The following is a 19,345-nucleotide window of genomic DNA, read 5'->3' on the forward strand; positions in this document are numbered from 1 at the left end:
CTTATATGGATGGCCTCTAGTTTTGCTCTTCCCCACAAATGGAAGCTAAATAAAGGAACTAACTGCCTCTGGTGGTGAGAGAGGACAAGATGGGAAACGAACAGTAATCCCATGTCAAAAGAGGGAAAACAACTGTAGAGAGGCAGAGTTGCACTGCTTTGATATCTCTGGAAAGACTGGTTTGGAGTAGAGGATGATAGTTAAATGTCTATTATATTTCATGTTAATTCCAGTATTTGACTAGAAGTGTCAACTGTGTCTCAGTGGGTAACACACTCGCCTCTGAGTCAGAAGGTTGTTGGTTCAAGTCCCACTCCAGAGACTTGAGCACATAAATCTAGACTGACATTCCCAGTGCAGTGTTAAGGGAATGCTGCATTTTCAGAGGTGCCATCTTTCAGATGAGACATTAAACCGAGCCTGCCCTCTCATGTGGACATAAAAGATCCCATGGCACTATTTCAAAGAAGAGCAGGGGAGTAATTCTCGGTGGCCTGGCTAATATTTATCCCTCAATCAACATAATAAAAACAGATTATCTGGTCATTATCACATTGCTGTTTGTGAGCACCTCGAGTCTTAGTGCTGAGAACATACAGAAATCAAGCGCAGGCAGTGGAAAGAGCGTGCGGTAAACCTGTCCCACCCACCCTTTCTCTCAACAACTATCTGTCCCACCTGTGACAGGGACTGTGGCTCTCGTATTGGACTGTTCAGCCACCTAAGAACTAATTTTTAAGAGTGGAAGCAAGTCTTCCTCGTTTCCGAAGGATTGCCTATGATGATGAATTTGTGGCAGTTTGCTTGTGTGCAAATTGACTGCTGCGTTTCCCACATTACAACTGTGACTACTCCAAAAGTAATTCATTGACGCTTTTGAGACGTCCGGTGGTCGTGAAAGGCGCTATATAAATGCAAGTTTCTTTCTTTCAACCACGTGCACTAATTTCTCTGTTTTCCGTTTCAGAATGGCCCTCTGCCCCTGAAATACAAGGTTCAGCCCGCCTGCAAGCGGTTAAAACTCAGTCACCCGAGCGAGGACTTCGCCAATGCCAGTATGAACTCGGAGAGCGAGTCAGTGAGTGACAAAGGGAGCCCCGCCGCCGTCCCCTCCACGTCCTCTTCGCTGCCCAGCCCTGGCACGCCGGCCCTCTCCCCGAACCCGCAGTACACTCCAGTCGTAGCTGCCTCCGTCGTGAACGGCAACACAAACTGCCTCCAGCAGCTGCCCCCGTGCGTCGCCAGGGGCCGCAAAGTGACTGTCAATGGCTCGTCAGCCCCGGCTTCCTGCTGAGAGAGGCCACCCTCCAACCCCCCTCACTGAATGTCAGACCCGGAGAGAGAAAAGGAGCTCGCCCCATGTGTGTTGTTTATACAGGGCGCGGCCACAAAAATATCAAACTGGCGTTTCACTGCGCCGTTTATTAAATGTAATATATATATTCTGTTTAGCAATATGGTTATTGTCAGAAACATTTGTATTCCCTACACAGCTTTGTAAATGTAAACGGACGGGACGCGCCTCCAGGTGGGGGTCCACAGGCGACCCTGGGTGTCCGCAGTTGATTCCTTCTCATCACAGATGTGGAGTACAGTCGATTCCTCTTAACTGAAGGCCACGGGAACCCATGCGGTCACCACTGAGCGCCCAGGCGGTGACCTTTCTCTAAACCCTGTACATTTACAAACAAAACAAAAACACATTGCCTTAAGATCAGACTTACGAGTTGCAGTTGTTAGTATGTGGGGGTGGGGAAGGCTATTGTATTCAAATTGTGATGAGTGATGTGGTTTGACTTTCATTCCCTTTCGGATTGGCGGTCCATCAAAGTAGACTAGAACCAGTAGATTCAAGTGTTGGGAGATGCAAAGTCGCAACGCTCCTCTGAATGACGCGAGGAGGCTATTTTTTCTCTCAAATGCTTCTCTGAATGATGCAAGGAGGCTATCTTTCTTTCTCATATGCTGCGTTGTGTATCAGGCCGATAATAGAAAAACATATAACAGAAAAACATGCCCTGAAATATTGGTGTCTATGTAAGCCATTATATAGAGAACCCTGTTTCAAACGTTAATGGGACCCTGAGAAATAGTTTATATTCTAACCCCAGCTCTGCAGGACTGGGGGAGGGGGGTGGGGTGTAACATAAGAACATAAGAAATAGGAGCAGGAGTAGGCCATTTGGCCCATCGAGCCTGCTCCGCCATTCAATAAGATCATGGCTGATCTGATCTTGACCTCAACTCCACTTCCCTGCCCTCTCCCCAAAACCCTTCTCTCACATGATCTGTAAACAATTCCAGCTCGTGGAATATGCCATTTTTTTCACTATTCTTTTGTTTTATTTGTGTGGGGTGGGGGTCTTAACGTCAGTCGAGCAGTGACTGAGAAGTCACGAATTTCTCATCTCAATTAACAGGGGGAAAGCAGGATCTCTTAGATATCAGCTTCAGTCCCTGGACAGAGAAATTCTTCCAGGGCACGTTCCAGGGACTCGCCTTCTCAATGGGAGGCGGGGCAGCCCAGAAGCTAGGAGTTGGGCGGAAACTGGCCAATCTTGGGCGCACTTTTAACAAACTCTCTCCTACCATTGGAAGCGCCATTCACTGAGGCGTTCCTCATCATTCTGACCTTTTCACTAGACCTTCTGCAATCTCTTCACCAGCTGTAATTAGAACTACAACGGGGTGATGCAGAGACGGATAAGCTATTTCATATTACGCATTTTACTTTGAGTGAAATACATACAGAATACAATTCAGAATAACGGGATTGGAAACCAGTGATGCAAATTTTCAGCTGAAGTGATTAGAATGATGCGAGCAATGGCCACGGCTGTAGATAGACAATGTGTTAGGTATCTTTGCTCCTGATTTGATATACCTGTTCTCCTTTTCCTCTTCATACAGGATGTGTTTCCCCCAAAATTGACAACATTAATCAAATATTCACTGCAAAAAAAAGTTGGAATGATTACAAAAAAACTGGTGTTTCCCGCTTAACACCAATGGTGTTTTTTTTCACCATTTACTCAATTAATTGGAGTCGACTGTACAATCTAGCATTTCAGTGCTTAAATTTTTTTAGTTTGTTGTGGGCGAGTGTGCGTGTGATTGAGAGAGTGTGAGAGTGAGAGAAACACAGGTACTGACTATGAAATGAAAACTCTGTCCTTCTAACGATTTGCTAGCGACAGAACAGCACAAAGGAAATGAGTTCAGAATGGAATATTGTTTCATAAATTTTATTTTATGTTTTGATAAACCTATTAAATCATTCTAGAATTGTATTTACTTTAATTATAAACATCTTCACATGTTTAAAAAAATAACCTTTCGATTGTAGAATGGAGATGATGTGACAGCGATTCCTTTAAAATAATGACGATATCCATTTATTTTCTAAAGCAAAAAAAAACTTACTGAATAAAGTTTTGAAAGGAATGGACACGGGTAACATGATATCGCCTCATTTAGTGATTATAAATGGATGTAAATTGTACACCGATTGGTCCTGAACTTTTGGAGGGAATTTTTTGAAAAAAGGATGTTGGAAATGCTCAACAAGCCAGTCTAAGAAAGATAGACAGAAGGCCTCATTGGAACAGGCTTTCTCTTCCCCTTGCATTTTGGTGCATTTCCAACATTTTCAGATTTCAAGCATTCGGTAGCATAGTGGTAATGTCACTAGACCAGTAAGCTTGGGCTAATGATCTGGAGAAGCGAGTTCAAATTCCACCACGGCAGCTGGGGAATTTAAATTAAGTTCATGAAACTGGAAGCAATACGGTGGAGGAGGATTTCCTGGAGTGCATAAGGGATGGTTTTCTAGACCAATATGTTGAGGAACCAACTAGGGGGGAGGCCATCTTAGACTGGGTGTTGTGTAATGAGAGAGGATTAATTAGCAATCTCATTGTGCGAGGCCCCTTGGGGAAGAGTGACCATAATATGGTGGATTTCTGCATTAGGATGGAGAATGAAACAGTAAATTCAGAGACCATGGTCCAGGACTTAAAGAAGGGTAACTTTGAAGGTATGAGGCGTGAATTGGCTAGGATAGATTGGCGAATGATACTTAGGGGGTTAACTGTGGATGGGCAATGGCAGACATTTAGAGACCGCATGGATGAATTACAACAATTGTACATTCCTGTCTGGTGTAAAAATAAAAAAGGGAAGGTGGCTCAACCGTGGCTATCTAGGGAAATCAGGGATAGTATTAAAGCCAAGGAAGTGGCATACAAATTGGCCAGAAATAGCAGCGAACCCGGGGACTGGGAGAAATTTAGAACTCAGCAGAGGAGGACAAAGGGTTTGATTAGGGCAGGGAAAATGGAGTACGAGAAGAAGCTTGCAGGGAACATTAAGGTGGATTGCAAAAGTTTCTATAGGTATGTAAAGAGAAAAAGGTTAGTAAAGACAAACGTAGGTCCCCTGCAGTCAGAATCAGGGGAAGTCATAACGGGAAACAAAGAAATGGCAGACCAATTGAACAAGTACTTTGGTTCGGTATTCACTAAGGAGGATACAAACAACCTTCCGGATATAAAAGGGGTCAGAGGGTCTAGTAAGGAGGGGGAACTGAGGGAAATCTTTATTAGTCGGGAAATTGTGTTGGGGAAATTGATGGGATTGAAGGCCGATAAATCCCCAGGGCCTGATGGACTGCATCCCAGAGTACTTAAGGAGGTGGCCTTGGAAATAGCGGATGCATTGACAGTCATTTTCCAACATTCCATTGACTCTGGATCAGTTCCTATGGAGTGGAGGGTAGCCAATGTAACCCCACTTTTTAAAAAAGGAGGGAGAGAGAAAACAGGAAATTATAGACCGGTCAGTCTGACCTCAGTAGTGGGTAAAATGATGGAATCAATTATTAAGATGTCATAGCAGTGCATCTGGAAAATGGTGACATGATAGGTCCAAGTCAGCATGGATTTGTGAAAGGGAAATCATGCTTGACAAATCTTCTGGAATTTTTTGAGGATGTTTCCAGTAAAGTGGACAAAGGAGAACCAGTTGATGTGGTATATTTGGACTTTCAGAAGGCTTTCGACAAGGTCCCACACAAGAGATTAATGTGCAAAGTTAAAGCACATGGGATTGGGGTTAGTGTGCTGACGTGGATTGAGAACTGGTTGTCAGACAGGAAGCAAAGAGTAGGAGTAAACGGGTACTTTTCAGAATGGCAGGCAGTGACTAGTGGGGTGCCACAAGGTTCTGTGTTGGGGCCCCAGCTGTTTACATTGTACATTAATGATTTAGACGAGGGGATTAAATGCAGTATCTCCAAATTTGCGGATGACACTAAGTTGGGTGGCAGTGTGAGCTGCGAGGAGGATGCTATTAGGCTGCAGAGTGACTTGGATAGGTTAGGTGAGTGGGCAAATGCATGGCAGATGAAGTATAATGTGGATAAATGTGAGGTTATCCACTTTGGTGGTAAAAACAGAGAGACAGACTATTATCTGAATGGTGACAGATTAGGAAAAGGGAAGGTGCAACGAGACCTGGGTGTCATGGTACATCAGTCATTGAAGGTTAGCATGCAGGTACAGCAGGCGGTTAAGAAAGCAAATAGCATGTTGGCCTTCATAGTGAGGGGATTTGAATACAGGGGCAGGGAGGTGTTGCTACAGTTGTACAGGGCCTTGGTGAGGCCACATCTGGAGTATTGTGTACAGTTTTGGTCTCCTAACTTGAGGAAGGACATTCTTGCTATTGAGGGAGTGCAGCGAAGATTCACCAGACTGATTCCCGGGATGGCGGGACTGACCTATCAAGAAAGACTGGATCAACTGGGCTTGTATTCACTGGAGTTCAGAAGAATGAGAGGGGCCCTCATAGAAACGTTTAAAATTCTGATGGGTTTAGACAGGTTAGATGCAGGAAGAATGTTCCCAATGTTGGGGAAGTCCAGAACCAGGGGTCACAGTCTGTGGATAAGGGGTAAGCCATTTAGGACCGAGATGAGGAGAAACTTCTTCACCCAGAGAGTGGTGAACCTGTGGAATTCTCTACCACAGAAAGTAGTTGAGGCCAATTCACTAAATATATTCAAAAGGGAGTTAGATGAAGTCCTTACTTCTCGGGGGATCAAGGGTTATGGCGAGAAAGCAGGAAGGGGGTACTGAAGTTTCATGTTCAGCCATGAACTCATTGAATGGCGATGCAGGCTAGAAGGGCTGAATGGCCTGCTCCTGCACCTATTTTCTATGTTTCTATGTTTCTATGATATAAATCTTGAATTTAAAAAAATAGTGTCAGTAATGGTGACCATGAAGACTACTAGATTGTTGTAAAAACCCAACTGGTTTCACTAATGTTCTTGAGGGAGGGAAATTTACCGCCCTTACCCGTTCTGGTCTATATGTGACACCAGACCCCACAGCAATGTGGTTGACTCTTAAATGCCCTCTGAAATGGCTTCTTGATTTACTTCAGTTGTACCAACTACAGAGAAGGACGACTGAGGTTCAACCTTCTCCAGGGCAATTAGGGATGGGTGATAAATGCGGCCTAGCCAGGGACACCCACATCCTGTGACCGAATAATTAAAAAAAACACTTGGATTAATGCCAGTGGTTATAGGTCAATCCCAGGCAGTGTTTGTGATGGTAACAATTTAAACTTGTGCATTGAAGTCTCAAGTAAGACCCTAATTGGCACAACGTTAAAGCACATTGACTTAATCAGAACACAGGAAAAATTGCACTCGAGATATTCTTTGTACCTGAACATCAGTAAGTACATCAGTTCCTAGATTTGCAACAATGACTACACTTCAAAAATGCACTTCATTGGCTGTAAAGCGCTTTGGGACTTCCCGAGGTCGTGAAAGGCGCTATAGAAATGCAAGTTTTTCTTCTTTCTGTTAGGTTTGAATACAGATCTACTCAGCTTCTTTGTATGCGATCAAGTCGTTTCGAATGAGATCCGTGCATTCTGTTCCAATGATTGATACACATATGGTTAAAAAGGGAGAGGTGTTAATCGTCACTTATTGAACTCACCTCTGCTGAAATCCGCACTGCCATTTCAGCCAGTCCAGAGCATGCATGAGTCTCTTTTGTACATTCAAATCCGATTCTGAACACTGGGCCGTTAATGGCATTGGATACTGGAGATGTTTTATTCCGAAGGGGTAGTGGGGTAGTCCGTACTCCGGCTGTGGTGTACCTTCAGGGGTAACTACAAGGAGAACGTGTACAGACGGATGGAAAGAACACTACCTTGGGGGGTTGGGGGGGGGGGGGACTCGCCTGATAAGGCGGGGAGAGAGAGAGAGAGAGTGAAATTATATCGATACATTCAGAGCCTTTTATGAATAAGAAACTTCCAAACCCATTGCATTTACTAATTTACTATTTTATATTAAAAAAACAGTGAAGCTTGAATGATCTAGTGAGCGCTGAATTATGTTGCACCCGAACCATCGACAATTTGAGGGTGAAGATGATACAGCGAGGGGAGGGGGCTTCATGGAATCATAGAATGGTTACAGCACAGTAGGAGGCCATTCGGCCCATCGAACCCGTGCTGGCTCTCTGCAAGAGCACTTCAGGTAATCCCACTCCCCCGCCCTTTCCCCGTAGCCCTGCATTCTTTTTTCCTTCAGGTATTTATCGAATTCCCTTTTGAAAGCCACGATTGAGTCTGCCTCCACCACCCCTTTCAGGCAGTGCATTCCAGATCCTAACCACTCGCAGCGTAAAAAAAGGTTTCCCCCTCATGTGGCCTCTGGTTCTTCTGCCAATCACCTTAAATCTGTGTGTCCTCTGATTCTCGACCCTTCCGCCAATGGGAACAGTTTCTCTCTCTCCACTCTGTCTGGACCACTCTTGATTTTGAACACCTCCATCAAATCTCCTCTCAAACTGCTCTGCTCCAAGGAGAACAATATTGAAGCATTGTAGCCAGGGGCGAAAGGAACGCTTTTCTATTGATACCCAAAATATGGGGCGGGGGGGGGGGGGCAAACCGAGGAAAAACATCTGGGGCTGAAACTTTGAACAGTTTGCGATGAAAATGCATCAAAATCATTAGAAAGGAGCAGTCAACATTCTACGCATCAAGCTCACAGTGCACCTTCAGGAGGGTCGCTATGGTTACCATCGATGCTGGGCACTATCCCCAGGGTTTAAAAAAAAAATTTCATTCAAAATAAAACCTACGCAATCCAGACTATCTTCGAAATTCAAACCTACATATACTAACACAGTAATAGTTTTTTTTGTCTCCTGAAGGCACACATTAAAACGAAACAGCTGGACTAGGCACAGATTCAATATTCCTACTGATTTCATTGTTGTGGGTAGTTACAGTATATGCTGAGGATAGAATATTCAATGTTTTCCAATAAAAGATGTCTCGCGTGTTCCCTAAACGTTAAAAAAAAACAAGAATGAGTAATATTCATGAATAGTGGATGGAGAGGTGGAATAGTGTATCAATTATATATATGAAACAACAAGCAATATTGATAGCTGGAACCTTTAACCAATTATATTATATTTGAACAAATACACTGGATTGGTATTATATACAGTAACACGCGAACATCTAATTCATCAGGCCACCGATAGGTTAGATTGAGATCTATTGACAGACTAGTTTACAAAAGCACAGGTGAGCATTTCAAATGCACAGTCCCCAAAATATTTGTATGTGTGTAGGTGAAAGCTAATCCCTTGGCAAAGGAAGCACCGGGTGTGCAGGATGCCCGCTGTAAAAATGATTCCAACATGTCGTTGTACATTATTGATGGGGAAGGGACAGTGCATTTCAGGGTGACTCGTCTCGGAAGGAGCAATGCAAGTGACCGAGCCCTGTCTAGCTCCTTCACGCTTGTTCAAAGAGATTGTTGCCCAGTGCCTTGTGTACAGTTATTGTTTTTGCAATGTCTTTGCGCCGCCGAATTCCAATTAAAGCTTTCGATGTTGTTTTTATTTTTAGTCGAAGTATTTACACTCGAGCCATCAACACTGGGGAAATGTTAGGGGCGGGATTTCTGATCAAGAGCCCCAAAACAGATTGTAAACAATTAAAAAAATATATGAAACTGTGTTTACCCGCAGAATGACAATAAATCATGGTTACATTAAATCATGGTTACCTGTCTAGAACAAATGAGAGATTGTCGAGTACACTTGGTAATTCTGTTAGATACCCAACAATTCATTTTTCTGGGTCGGGATCGCGGAGCTAAATGACCAACAAAATTGCTTAGCCAGTTGCTTAACCTTAATAAACATGTCGGATTCTAACTCATTGCTTTTTGGTTTTATGGAGGATTGAAATATAAGTTTTTAAAGAACTGTTCTGTGCAAAGTTATCAACAACGGGGAATTGTTCTGATCAAACAGACTGAGACTGCAGATTTAAACATTGGGAGTTGTGTTTATTTTCCCAGTGTGATATACATCAAAAATACGTGACATTTTAAACTAATATGAGCGAGTCTCAGTCCAAGCTAGACTTGGCAGGTCTGGTTGTGCAGGGGTCTAATTCGATGTCAAACGTTTTTCTCTCTCCTTTAGACAGACGTGTTACATTTTTTTTTTGGCCAGTTGAACGAGAAGATGTTGCTTTTGTTCACTCAATCGTTCAAAAGTCTCCATGTGCTCTGTTGATTCCCGCAGATTGTTTTATAACTATTGCAGAACCCGAATAATCTAACCGAAGCACTAATTCAGAAAATTGGTATTTTCCCCAAAAATGTGCCAATATACGTCCTCCAACTTTCGAGTTCGGGATACTGAGCAAGCCAATCCGTCTACAAAATAGAGAATACATTACTTTTTATACACTTAAAACAAAAACTTTCGCCAAGCTTTTGGGAAGAGCTTTTCTAATTTGACACTGGCAGGGATGTAAACACAATGGCAATCAAGCATGCCACATGTGATGGTTAACACGGGTTCCGACATTGCATTCGCAGGCATATGGCAACAGACAACTTTTCCGGACATTTACAAATAAGTTAGAAAAGATCAGAGGTAACTTATTTTAGCGCGGAACCTTTCATAAGTATCACATTTTGCTCTTCGTAAGAGCCACCACAGACTCGATGGGACGAATGGCCTCCTTCTGTGCCTTACTATTCTATGATTCTATGATTCTTGATATTTCCATTATGCCCCAAAAACAAATTACAAGAGAATTTTAATTTTGATTCCCACATCGTTCTGGTAAATAACTAGTACATAAGATTACATAGGATATACCGCACAGAAACAGGCCATTCGGCCCAACCAGTCCATGCCGGCGTTTATGCTCCACTCGAGCCTCCTCTCTAAATCTGTCAGCATAACCCTCTATTCCCTTCTCCCTCATATGCTTGTCTAGCCGTCCCTTAAATACATCTATACTGTTCGCTTCAACCACTCCCTGTGGTAGTGAGTTCCACATTCTCACCACTCTCTGGGTAAAGAAGTTTCTTCTGAATTCCTTATTGGATTTCTTGGTGACTACCTTATGACTATTGATGGCCTCGAGATACGCTCTTCCCCACAAGTGGAAACATTCTCTCTGTATCCACTCTATCAACACCTTTCATCATTTTAAATGCCTCTATTAGGTCACCCCTGAGCCTCTTTTTTTCAAGAGAAAAGAGACCCAGCCTGTTCATCCTTTCCTCATATGTATACCCTCACATTTCTGGTATCATCCTTGTAAACCTTCTCTGTACATATAGCGCCTTAGGTCAGAACAAAGGTCAAGGAATCATCGTAGGATGAGGGGTGTGACTAGTACCTGATGGATGAATAATAACAGCACCGGAGGGTAATCAGGTCAGTTGGAACTATTCCCCAATGGGCAAATCGGCTGTGTGAAGAACTTCATTGAGAAATGTGGGTATTGTATTTTGCACTGTCTGTAGCCAGTAATTGTCACTGTGGATACAAGGAGCTATGCTAGAGTGCCTGAACAAATGTTTATGCCAGACACCTTTAACCGTTAGCTGTGGCTCAGTGGGCAGCACCCTTGCCTCTGAGTCAGAAGGATGTGGGTTCAGAATTCCACTCCAGACTCTTGAGCACAAAAAAATCTAGGCCGACACTCCAGTGCAGTGCTGAGGGAGCGCTGCACTGTCGGAGGTGCCATCTTTTGGATGAGTCGTTAAACCGAGGCTCTGTCTGCTCTCTCAGGTGGATGTAAAAGATCCCATGGCACTAGTTTGAAGAAGAGCAGGGGAGTTATCCCCGGTGTGCTGGGCCAATATTTATCCCTCAATCAACATAACAAAAAACAGATTATCTGGTCATCATCACATTGATGTTTTTGGGAGCTTGCTGTGTCAAATTGTCTGCCGCGTTTCCCACATTACAACGGTGACTATACTTTTAAAAAAGTACTTCATTGACTGTAAAGCACTTTGGGAGGTCCGATAGTTGTGAAAGGTGCTATAGAAATCCAAGTCTTTTTAAAAATCTTTTAACACACCAGCTCAGGAAACCTATCAGAATCATAGAAACGTACAGCACAGAAGGAGGCCATTCGGCTCGTTGTGCTTGTGCCAGCTCTTTGGAAGAGCAGTCTTGCTTAGACCCACACCCCCACTTTTTGTCCATAACCATGTAAGTTCCTCTTCCTCCAGCACCCGTCTAACTCCCTTTCAGAATTATCGATGGAATCAGCTTACACCACCTGCTCAGGTGGTAACAAAAATAATCCTGTAAATATGAAATAAAACTAGCAAATGCTGGAAATACACAGCAGGTCAATCCGTATCTATAAAGAGAAAAGATTGACAGTAACACTCTTCCTCATAATCGTCTAAAGGGGAACGGCTTCAAAAGTAACATGTTTGACAGTGCCCGGTGAGCCCCTGGCCTGCCCTATGTGCCTTACCCGTTGCCAAGGAATGAGTTTGACACTGCCAGCTCCAACAGGTAGTTACATTGGATACAGCTCTTGGGACAAACCAAAAAGATCGATTTTGTGGCCAGCTGCTCAATATAATTTTTAATAATTAACGACCAGATAGCAAAATCACTCCTGGTTTCCACCTTAGCACAGACTTTCCCTTTTGTTCTCTCCTCCCCTCCCCTTCCCTTTCCCTCCCTCTGTACTTGCTTAAAAACCGTTAAATCTCTAACTTCTTCCCTTTCTGAGGGAATACAGTTACGTGGATAGATTGGAGAAGCTGGGGTCGTTCTCCTTCGATCAGACAAGGCGAAAAGGAGATTTGAGCGAGGTGTTTAAAATCATGACGGGTTTAGATAGAGTAAATAAGGGGAAACTGTTACCAACGGCTGACGGGTCGATAACCAGAGTGCACGAATTTAAGGCGATTAGCAAATGAACCAAAGGCGACATGAGGAAAAACATTTTTATGCAGCGAGTGTTTAGGATTTAGAATGCACTGCTTGGTAGGGTGATGGATACAGATTCAATAGTAGCCTTCAAAAGGGAATTGGATAAATATTCGAATGAGAAAAATGTCAGGGTTATGGGGAAAGAGCAGGAGGAGTGGGACTAACTGGATTGCTGTTCGAAGGAGCTAGCGCAGACTCAATGGGCTGACTGGCCTCCTTCTGTGCTGTACTATTCTATGATTCTATGTTTCTATGATTCCAGTGGAAAGGTCCTCGACTTGAAATGTTAACTCTGTTTCTCTCGTGACAGAAGCTCCCTGACTTGCTGAGTATTTCCAGCATTTTCTGTTTTTATTTCAGATTTCCACCATCCGCTTCAGTTTTAGCAGAGACTTGGCTTTGAGGATCTTTTAAACCCCAGTTGTGACTCTGCTGGTGAGCCTGTTAGTGTGTGCACAGGCCAGGAACATGTAAATTCATTCACTCTGGTCAGCACTGGCTGGCAGGGTCAACCGCTTCCACCAAGAGCTCACCTTTGGACTTACTGGGGCATTCTGGGAAGAGGAAGAGGGAGGACAAAGTTATGCCAGAGTTTTTTTTTGACTGATAACTTTGACACAGTTTACCAGGACTTTCTCCTTCCAAGACCTTCTTGCTCAATTTTATGCTCTGCAAAACAATTACATCGAATCTTATAGCACAGAGCAGGTCATTCAGTCCATCATGTTCATGCCGGCCCTTTGAAAGAGCTGTCCAATTAGTCCCACTCCCCTTTTCAAGTATATCCGATTCCCTTTTGAAAGTTACTATTGTATCTGCTTCTATCGCCCTTTTAGGCAGCCCATTGCATATCCGTAATGTATTTGCTTCAAGGGCTCTTTGCTTAAGAATTCATAGCAACACATCGGTGTTAAGAACTAGTTGGTTTATTAACAAAGGTTTAACAATCAAACTACTCATTACCAGTTCATCCACTAAGCTTACAACTGCATACCTCATCGTGGATGACCTAGAGTCAACTAACTGGGGTTTTATTGAGACTTGTGAACATCACGTGACTGGCTAAGCCACTCACAATGCAACAGCTCTACAACTATTTTTGTTTTTGTTGTTGCTCTACAAACCTATGAGCATACTCACAGGTGCATACATTACATATGCTCACAACTCACTGCATAAAAATATTTCTCTTTTCCCCCCTGGATTTTTTGCCAGTTATTTTAAATTTATGACCTTTAGTTAATGACCCTTCTGCCAATCATTGCACTTGAAAGGTTGTTTATCGTGTGAAGCACTTTGAAACATTTCGATGACATGACAGGTGCTATATAAATGCAAATATCCTTTTGGTGGAAGGCTGACAGTGATAATACAACTGTGTGAAATACTCATTGTCTATAACTGTGTGACATGTAAGGTAACCCATGATGTATCTTAATCCAAGGAAGCATATCAACTTTTCTCAATTTATATTAAAACATTAACTTCCCATTGGATGATACTGGTTGAGGGAGGAATGTTGGGAAGTACAATGTAAAATGATTTGCTTTTCTTCGAATATTACCATGAGATCTTGTCACATGAACCTGGCTTTTATTCCCTTGCCTATATGAGATTGAGGGGTGATCTGATGGAGGTGTTTAAAATGTTAAAAGGATTCAATAGTTAAAATAATCTCTCTCCTCTGGTGGGGGAATCCAGAAAAAGGGAGCATAATCATGCATTTAGAGCTAGACCATTCAGCAGTAAAATTAGAAAGCACTTTTTCACACAAAGAGCAGCAGAAATTTGGGACTCCCTCCCCCAATAGGCTGTGGCTATGAGGACAATTGTTGCTTTCAAGATTGAGATCGATAGATTTTTGTTGGGTAAGGGCATCAAGGGCTACGGAGCAAAGGTGGGAAAATGGAATCATGGTGCAGATCAGCCATAATCTAATTGAATAGCGGAACAGGCTCAAGGAGCTGAATGGCTTACTCCTGTTTCTAATCTTCCTATCTTCCTACATCAACTACCAGATCAGTCAAGCAGGGCATTGGTTGATTGCTTTATCCTAAGGATGACTCATCAAGCAATGCAGTACTACCTCAATACTGGATTGGAATGTCAGCCTAGGGTTGAGTTGCCACAGGGAGTTCTCCCGATTATCCGCCATAACTTCGGAGGAAGAGCCACAGAAACTCCTGGAAAAATGGGTTGTGTTATTTTTCTGGGGGTTTCTTATGGCTTTTCCTCCATAGATACGGTGGATAATCAGGAGAAGACCCCTGTGGAAATTCACCCCTTTATTGAAATGAAATTCCATCATTACAACAGTGACTACATTCCAAAAAAAAGGTTCTTAATTTGCTGTAAAGCGCTTTGAGACATCTGGTGGTCGTGAAAGGCGCTATAGAAATTCAAGCCTTTCTTTCTTTTCTTTGAGCTGAAGTCCCAAATAGAGACCCGAACTCACAAACTTCTGCCCCAGAAACAAGAGCTCTGCTCATTGAGCCAAATGTATACTTGAAACTTTCACTCCTTCCACCACTGGCGCACCGTGGCTGCAGTGTGTACCATCTACAAGATGCACTGCAGCAACTCACCAAGGCTTCTTCGGCAGCATCTCCCAAACCCACCCAGAAGGACAAAGTGCATGGGAACACCACCACTTCCAACTTCCCACCCAAGTCATCCATGAAAATATATCACTGTTCCTTCATCGTTGCTGGGTCAAAATCCTGGAACTCCCTCCCTAACAGCACCGTGGGAGCACCTTCACCACCCGGACTGCAGTGATTCAAGAAGGCAGCTCACCACCACCTTCTCAAGGGCAATTAGGGATGGGCAATAAATACTGGGCCTTGCTAGTGACGCCTACAATTGATGAATGAATAATTAAATAAAATCCCTCCGACTTATCTTCAAAAGGAAGAAAAAATATTTGACAAACTTTTTTTGATGGGAGAGAAAAAGTCTCTAGATTATTTTTGGCACACATAAATTTAGTAAGATGATGATTCTTTTCAACATAATTTCCATCCTTGTGTATTCATAGATAAGTCAAAAAAGATTCGGCAAACACTTTTTTGTAATGATGGGGGCCCTTAACATTCTTGTTTAAAGCTAACACTGATCATTTTAGATAACATGATTGTGTCAAAAACCTGTATAAATCAGCACGAGCTACATTTAAATATCTCTAAGGGTGAAGTGATGGATGAGTGCCATGTTTGTGATGCAACTGGAATATTGTCAGCCTGTGGCTCAATGGACAGCACTCTCACCTCTGAGTCAGAAGATTGTGGGTTCATAGTCCCACTCCAGAGACTTGAGCACAAAAATCTAAGCTGACACTCCAGTGCAGTGCTGAGGGATTGCTGCACTGTTGGAGATGCTGTCTTTTGAATGAGATGTTAAACCGAGGCCCTGTCTTCTCCCACAGGTGGATGTCAAAGATCCCATGGCAATATTCTGAAGAAGAGCAGGGGAGTTATTCCTGGTGTCCTGGCCAATGAATATCCCTCAATCAACATAACAAAAACAGGTTATCTGGTCATTATCACATTGCAGTTTATGGGAGCTTGCTGAGCACAAATGAGCTGCCGCGATTCCCACATTACAACAGTGACTGCACTCCAAAAGTACTTCATTGGCTGTAAAGCATTTTGGGACATCCGTTGGTCGTGAAAGATGCTATATAAATGCAAGTCTTTCTTTTCTTTAACATATTGAGGTAGCTATACACATGTGAACACACACCACACATGCACACCGATCAGTGGCTGCATTACACGCAGATGGCATCTCTTTGTGAGAGTGCTCAAAACAGTTTTTATAGTGTGAATGAATTTAGCATGCAGGCATTCCCAGGGCTGTTGCTTTCTCTGGCCTTTCGTCCCTTATCCCTCATTTCCTGAAGACAGTGACTCATGCGAGGATACGGTTCCTTGGGCTTTGGCAACCTGTGGATAGCTCAACTAAGTGACCATTCTTTGTGCGTGAGTCTAGACAGTGAGCGCGTCAGCAGCCTATTGGACTGTGCAGGATATCATGTGCTGATTCCTGATTGAACCCAGTGTCCCAACGTACATCTCCAGCAGAGGTCACTAGATAGGAGTTAGGAGTGGGAACCCTGATTTGCATATATTCTTTTCCCCCTTTTCTAACTTAAGGTCTAACTTAAGGCCCACTGCTAACTGATGGTGAACTCGGTACACATTTGTGACCTTACTGAATTCTATGGCTCAGTACCACAACACACGATCTACTTATTCTTGCGGTGAAATGTTGTGCTACCCTGTATTTTATCTGATTTGCTAAACTGAGGCAAGAAGGTCACCCTCACAAAACCTTTCAAAAATCTAATGGTTACAAAGTATTAAGATTAGCATCTTTATTATCTGAACATTTTTTTGCTTAAAGAGCAGGTGCCACCATCAATAGTCTTTCACGAATCAGTTACAAGGAATTGCCATTAATTATTAAGCATTCTTTTGCTTTTTGCCATCTATCTATTTAATGTTTTGCTGAAATAGGGAATGCAGATATGATCAGGGGAACTGGTTGCACTGATTACAGGCCTGACATTGCAGGGAAGCTGAATTGACAGCAGTGGAGAACAGATTAGCCTCAGAAGTGTCTGCTTCACCTGTGAAAGTTAATTCAGCTCTTTTACTCTGTCAGGGTTGTGACTCCTTTAAACTGATCCCCACAATGAACTGCTTCCTGTTTACACAAATATGTTAAAATAATCACTAGAAAGACAAATTAAGAAAAAATAAAGATAGTTTTGTCTTTTGAGGAAAAAGGAATCGGATGACTTGTTAACCTTTGTGAATTATTGCAATTGAGAATGACTTCACAATTAATGTGTTCTCAATAAAGTGGGTCATATGAGGGAAAATATGGGGAAAAAGTGAAAGAGAAAATTAATGCGGATTGATACGAACTTACATTTATATAGCACCTTTCATGACCTCAGGATGTCCCAAAGTGCTTTATAGCCAATGAAGTAGTTTTGAAGTGTAGTCACTGGTGTAATCTATGAAACATGATTGCCAACTTGTGCACAGCAAGGTCCCACAAACAGCAATGAAATAATGGCCAGATAATCGGAATTAGCGATGTTGATTGAGGGATAAATATTGGCCAGAACACCGGGGAGAACTCCCCTGCTCTTCTTTGAAATAGAGCCATGGGATCTTTTACATCCATCTGAGAGAGCGGATGTCTCATCTGAAAGACGGTACCTCCGACAGTGTAGCACTTCCTCAGCACTGCACTGAGGTGCCAACCTAGATTATATGCTCTGGAATGGGACTTGAACCGACAACCTTCCGACTGAGAGGTGGAAGTGCTACCACCAAGCCAAGGGAGAAATCATAAAGGGGCTTTAAAGGATGTGTATATGAGAATCACCTTGTATGAACAAACTGGCAGCCACTTTTGATAAGAACATAAGAAATAGTTGCCGGAGTAGGCCATTTGGCACTTCGAGCCTGCTCTGCCATTCAACCTGATCATGGCTGACTTTCCACCTCAACTCTACCTTCCCGCACTATCCCTATATCCCTTAATTCATTAGTTCCTAAAAATTTATCAACCCCTGTCTTGAATATACTCAACGATGAGCATCCATAGCTCTCTGGGGTAGAGAATGACAAAGATTCACAAACCTCTGAATGAAGAAATTTCTCAGTCCTAAATGGCCGACCTCTTATTCTGAGACTGTGAGCCCCATTTCCTACATTACAACAGTGACTACACTTTAAAAGTATTTAATTGGCTGTAAAACTCAGTGAGAGGACAAGCAAAGTGATGATCTCTGGCATATTTCATGTCCTTGGTAAAGAACAAGAATTTATCAAGAAAACTGAGGATTTAAATAAATGCCACCTTTATAAGTAACTGGCACAGTCGAAAAGAATTGCATCCAAACAGAGCATGAGATTTGTGAGAGGAACCTGAAGCAGCTATTGAGAGTCATTTGAACTTAAGGATTGAAGGTTTGGAAGAGAGGGTAGAGAAAATTGGATCTCAAATAAGATTCATTGAATAATGGATGTTGAGTGGATGTAACTCAGTGAAATACCAGAAGCAACTGGCAGCAGACACTGGGAACTAAAGATAAGGTAAATCTAAGGTACATGAATGTTAGGAACTTGAGACGTTAGTGGCTGCAGGAAACTACAAAATCAGAAACCTGACTGAGCTCAGAAGATGGTAATGGATACAATATATAAGAACATAAGAACATAAGAAATAGGAGCAGGAGTAGACCATTCAGCCCCTCGAGCCTGCTCCACCATTCAATAAGATCATGGCTGATCTTCTACCTCAACTCCACTTGCCTGCACTATCTCCGTATCCCTTGATTCACTTAATATTCAAATATCTAGCGATCCGTGTCGTGAATATACTCAATAACTGAGCCTCCATAGCTCTCAGGGGTAGAGAATTCCAAAGATTCACCACCCTCTGAGTGAAGAAATCTCTCCTCATCTCAGTCCTAAATGGCCGACCTCTTATCCTGAAACTCCCCAGCCAGGGGAAACATCCTCCCTGCATCTACCCTCTCAAGCCCTGTAAGAATTGTGTATGTTTCAATGAAATCACCTCTCATTCTTCTAAACGCCAGAGAATATAGGTCTAGTCTGCTCAATCTCTCCTCATAGGTTAATTCCCCCATCCCAGGAATCAGTCTGGTGAACCTTCGTTGCACTCCCTCTATGGCAAGTATATCCTTCCTTAGGTAAGGAGACCAGAACTGTACACAATATTCCAGGCGTGGTCTCACCAGGGCCCTATATAATTGCAGTAAGACATCTTTACTCTGATACTCAAATCCTCTTGTAATAAAGGCTAATACATCATTTGTTTGCTTAATTGCTTGCTGTACCTGCATGTTAACTTTCAGTGATTCATGTACAAGGACACCCAGGTCCTTCTGAACATCAACATTTCCCAGTCTCCCACCATTTAAAAAATACTCTGCTTTTCTATTTTTCCTGTCAAAGTGGATACATTTATATTTCTCCACA

At 42.8% G+C, this 19,345-nt stretch overlaps 2 protein-coding genes across 4 annotated transcripts in view; one reads left to right on the forward strand and one right to left on the reverse strand.

Moving 5' to 3' along the window:
• The window catches only part of LOC139233634 (polycomb complex protein BMI-1-like), a 28,118-nt gene extending 24,716 nt beyond the window's left edge, over positions 1-3,402 (forward strand). For both annotated transcript variants that reach the window (XM_070864044.1, XM_070864045.1), the window contains one exon: positions 968-3,402. In XM_070864044.1, coding sequence (XP_070720145.1) covers positions 968-1,294 — 327 coding nt within the window. In that variant the 3' untranslated portion in view covers positions 1,295-3,402. The remainder of the gene's footprint in view (positions 1-967) is intronic.
• Positions 3,403-9,382: 5,980 nt separating this feature from the next.
• The window catches only part of LOC139233890 (CDGSH iron-sulfur domain-containing protein 3, mitochondrial-like), a 100,059-nt gene continuing 90,096 nt past the window's right edge, over positions 9,383-19,345 (reverse strand). For both annotated transcript variants that reach the window (XR_011588233.1, XM_070864533.1), the window contains exon 4: positions 9,383-9,778. Coding sequence is in view for 1 of the 2 variants with exons in the window: in XM_070864533.1 (XP_070720634.1) it covers positions 9,695-9,778 (84 nt within the window). In the remaining variant the exon portion in view is untranslated. The remainder of the gene's footprint in view (positions 9,779-19,345) is intronic.

The sequence above is a fragment of the Pristiophorus japonicus genome, chromosome 21, assembly GCF_044704955.1.
Source record: "Pristiophorus japonicus isolate sPriJap1 chromosome 21, sPriJap1.hap1, whole genome shotgun sequence".
In the NCBI taxonomy this organism is placed as follows: Eukaryota; Metazoa; Chordata; class Chondrichthyes; family Pristiophoridae; genus Pristiophorus; species Pristiophorus japonicus.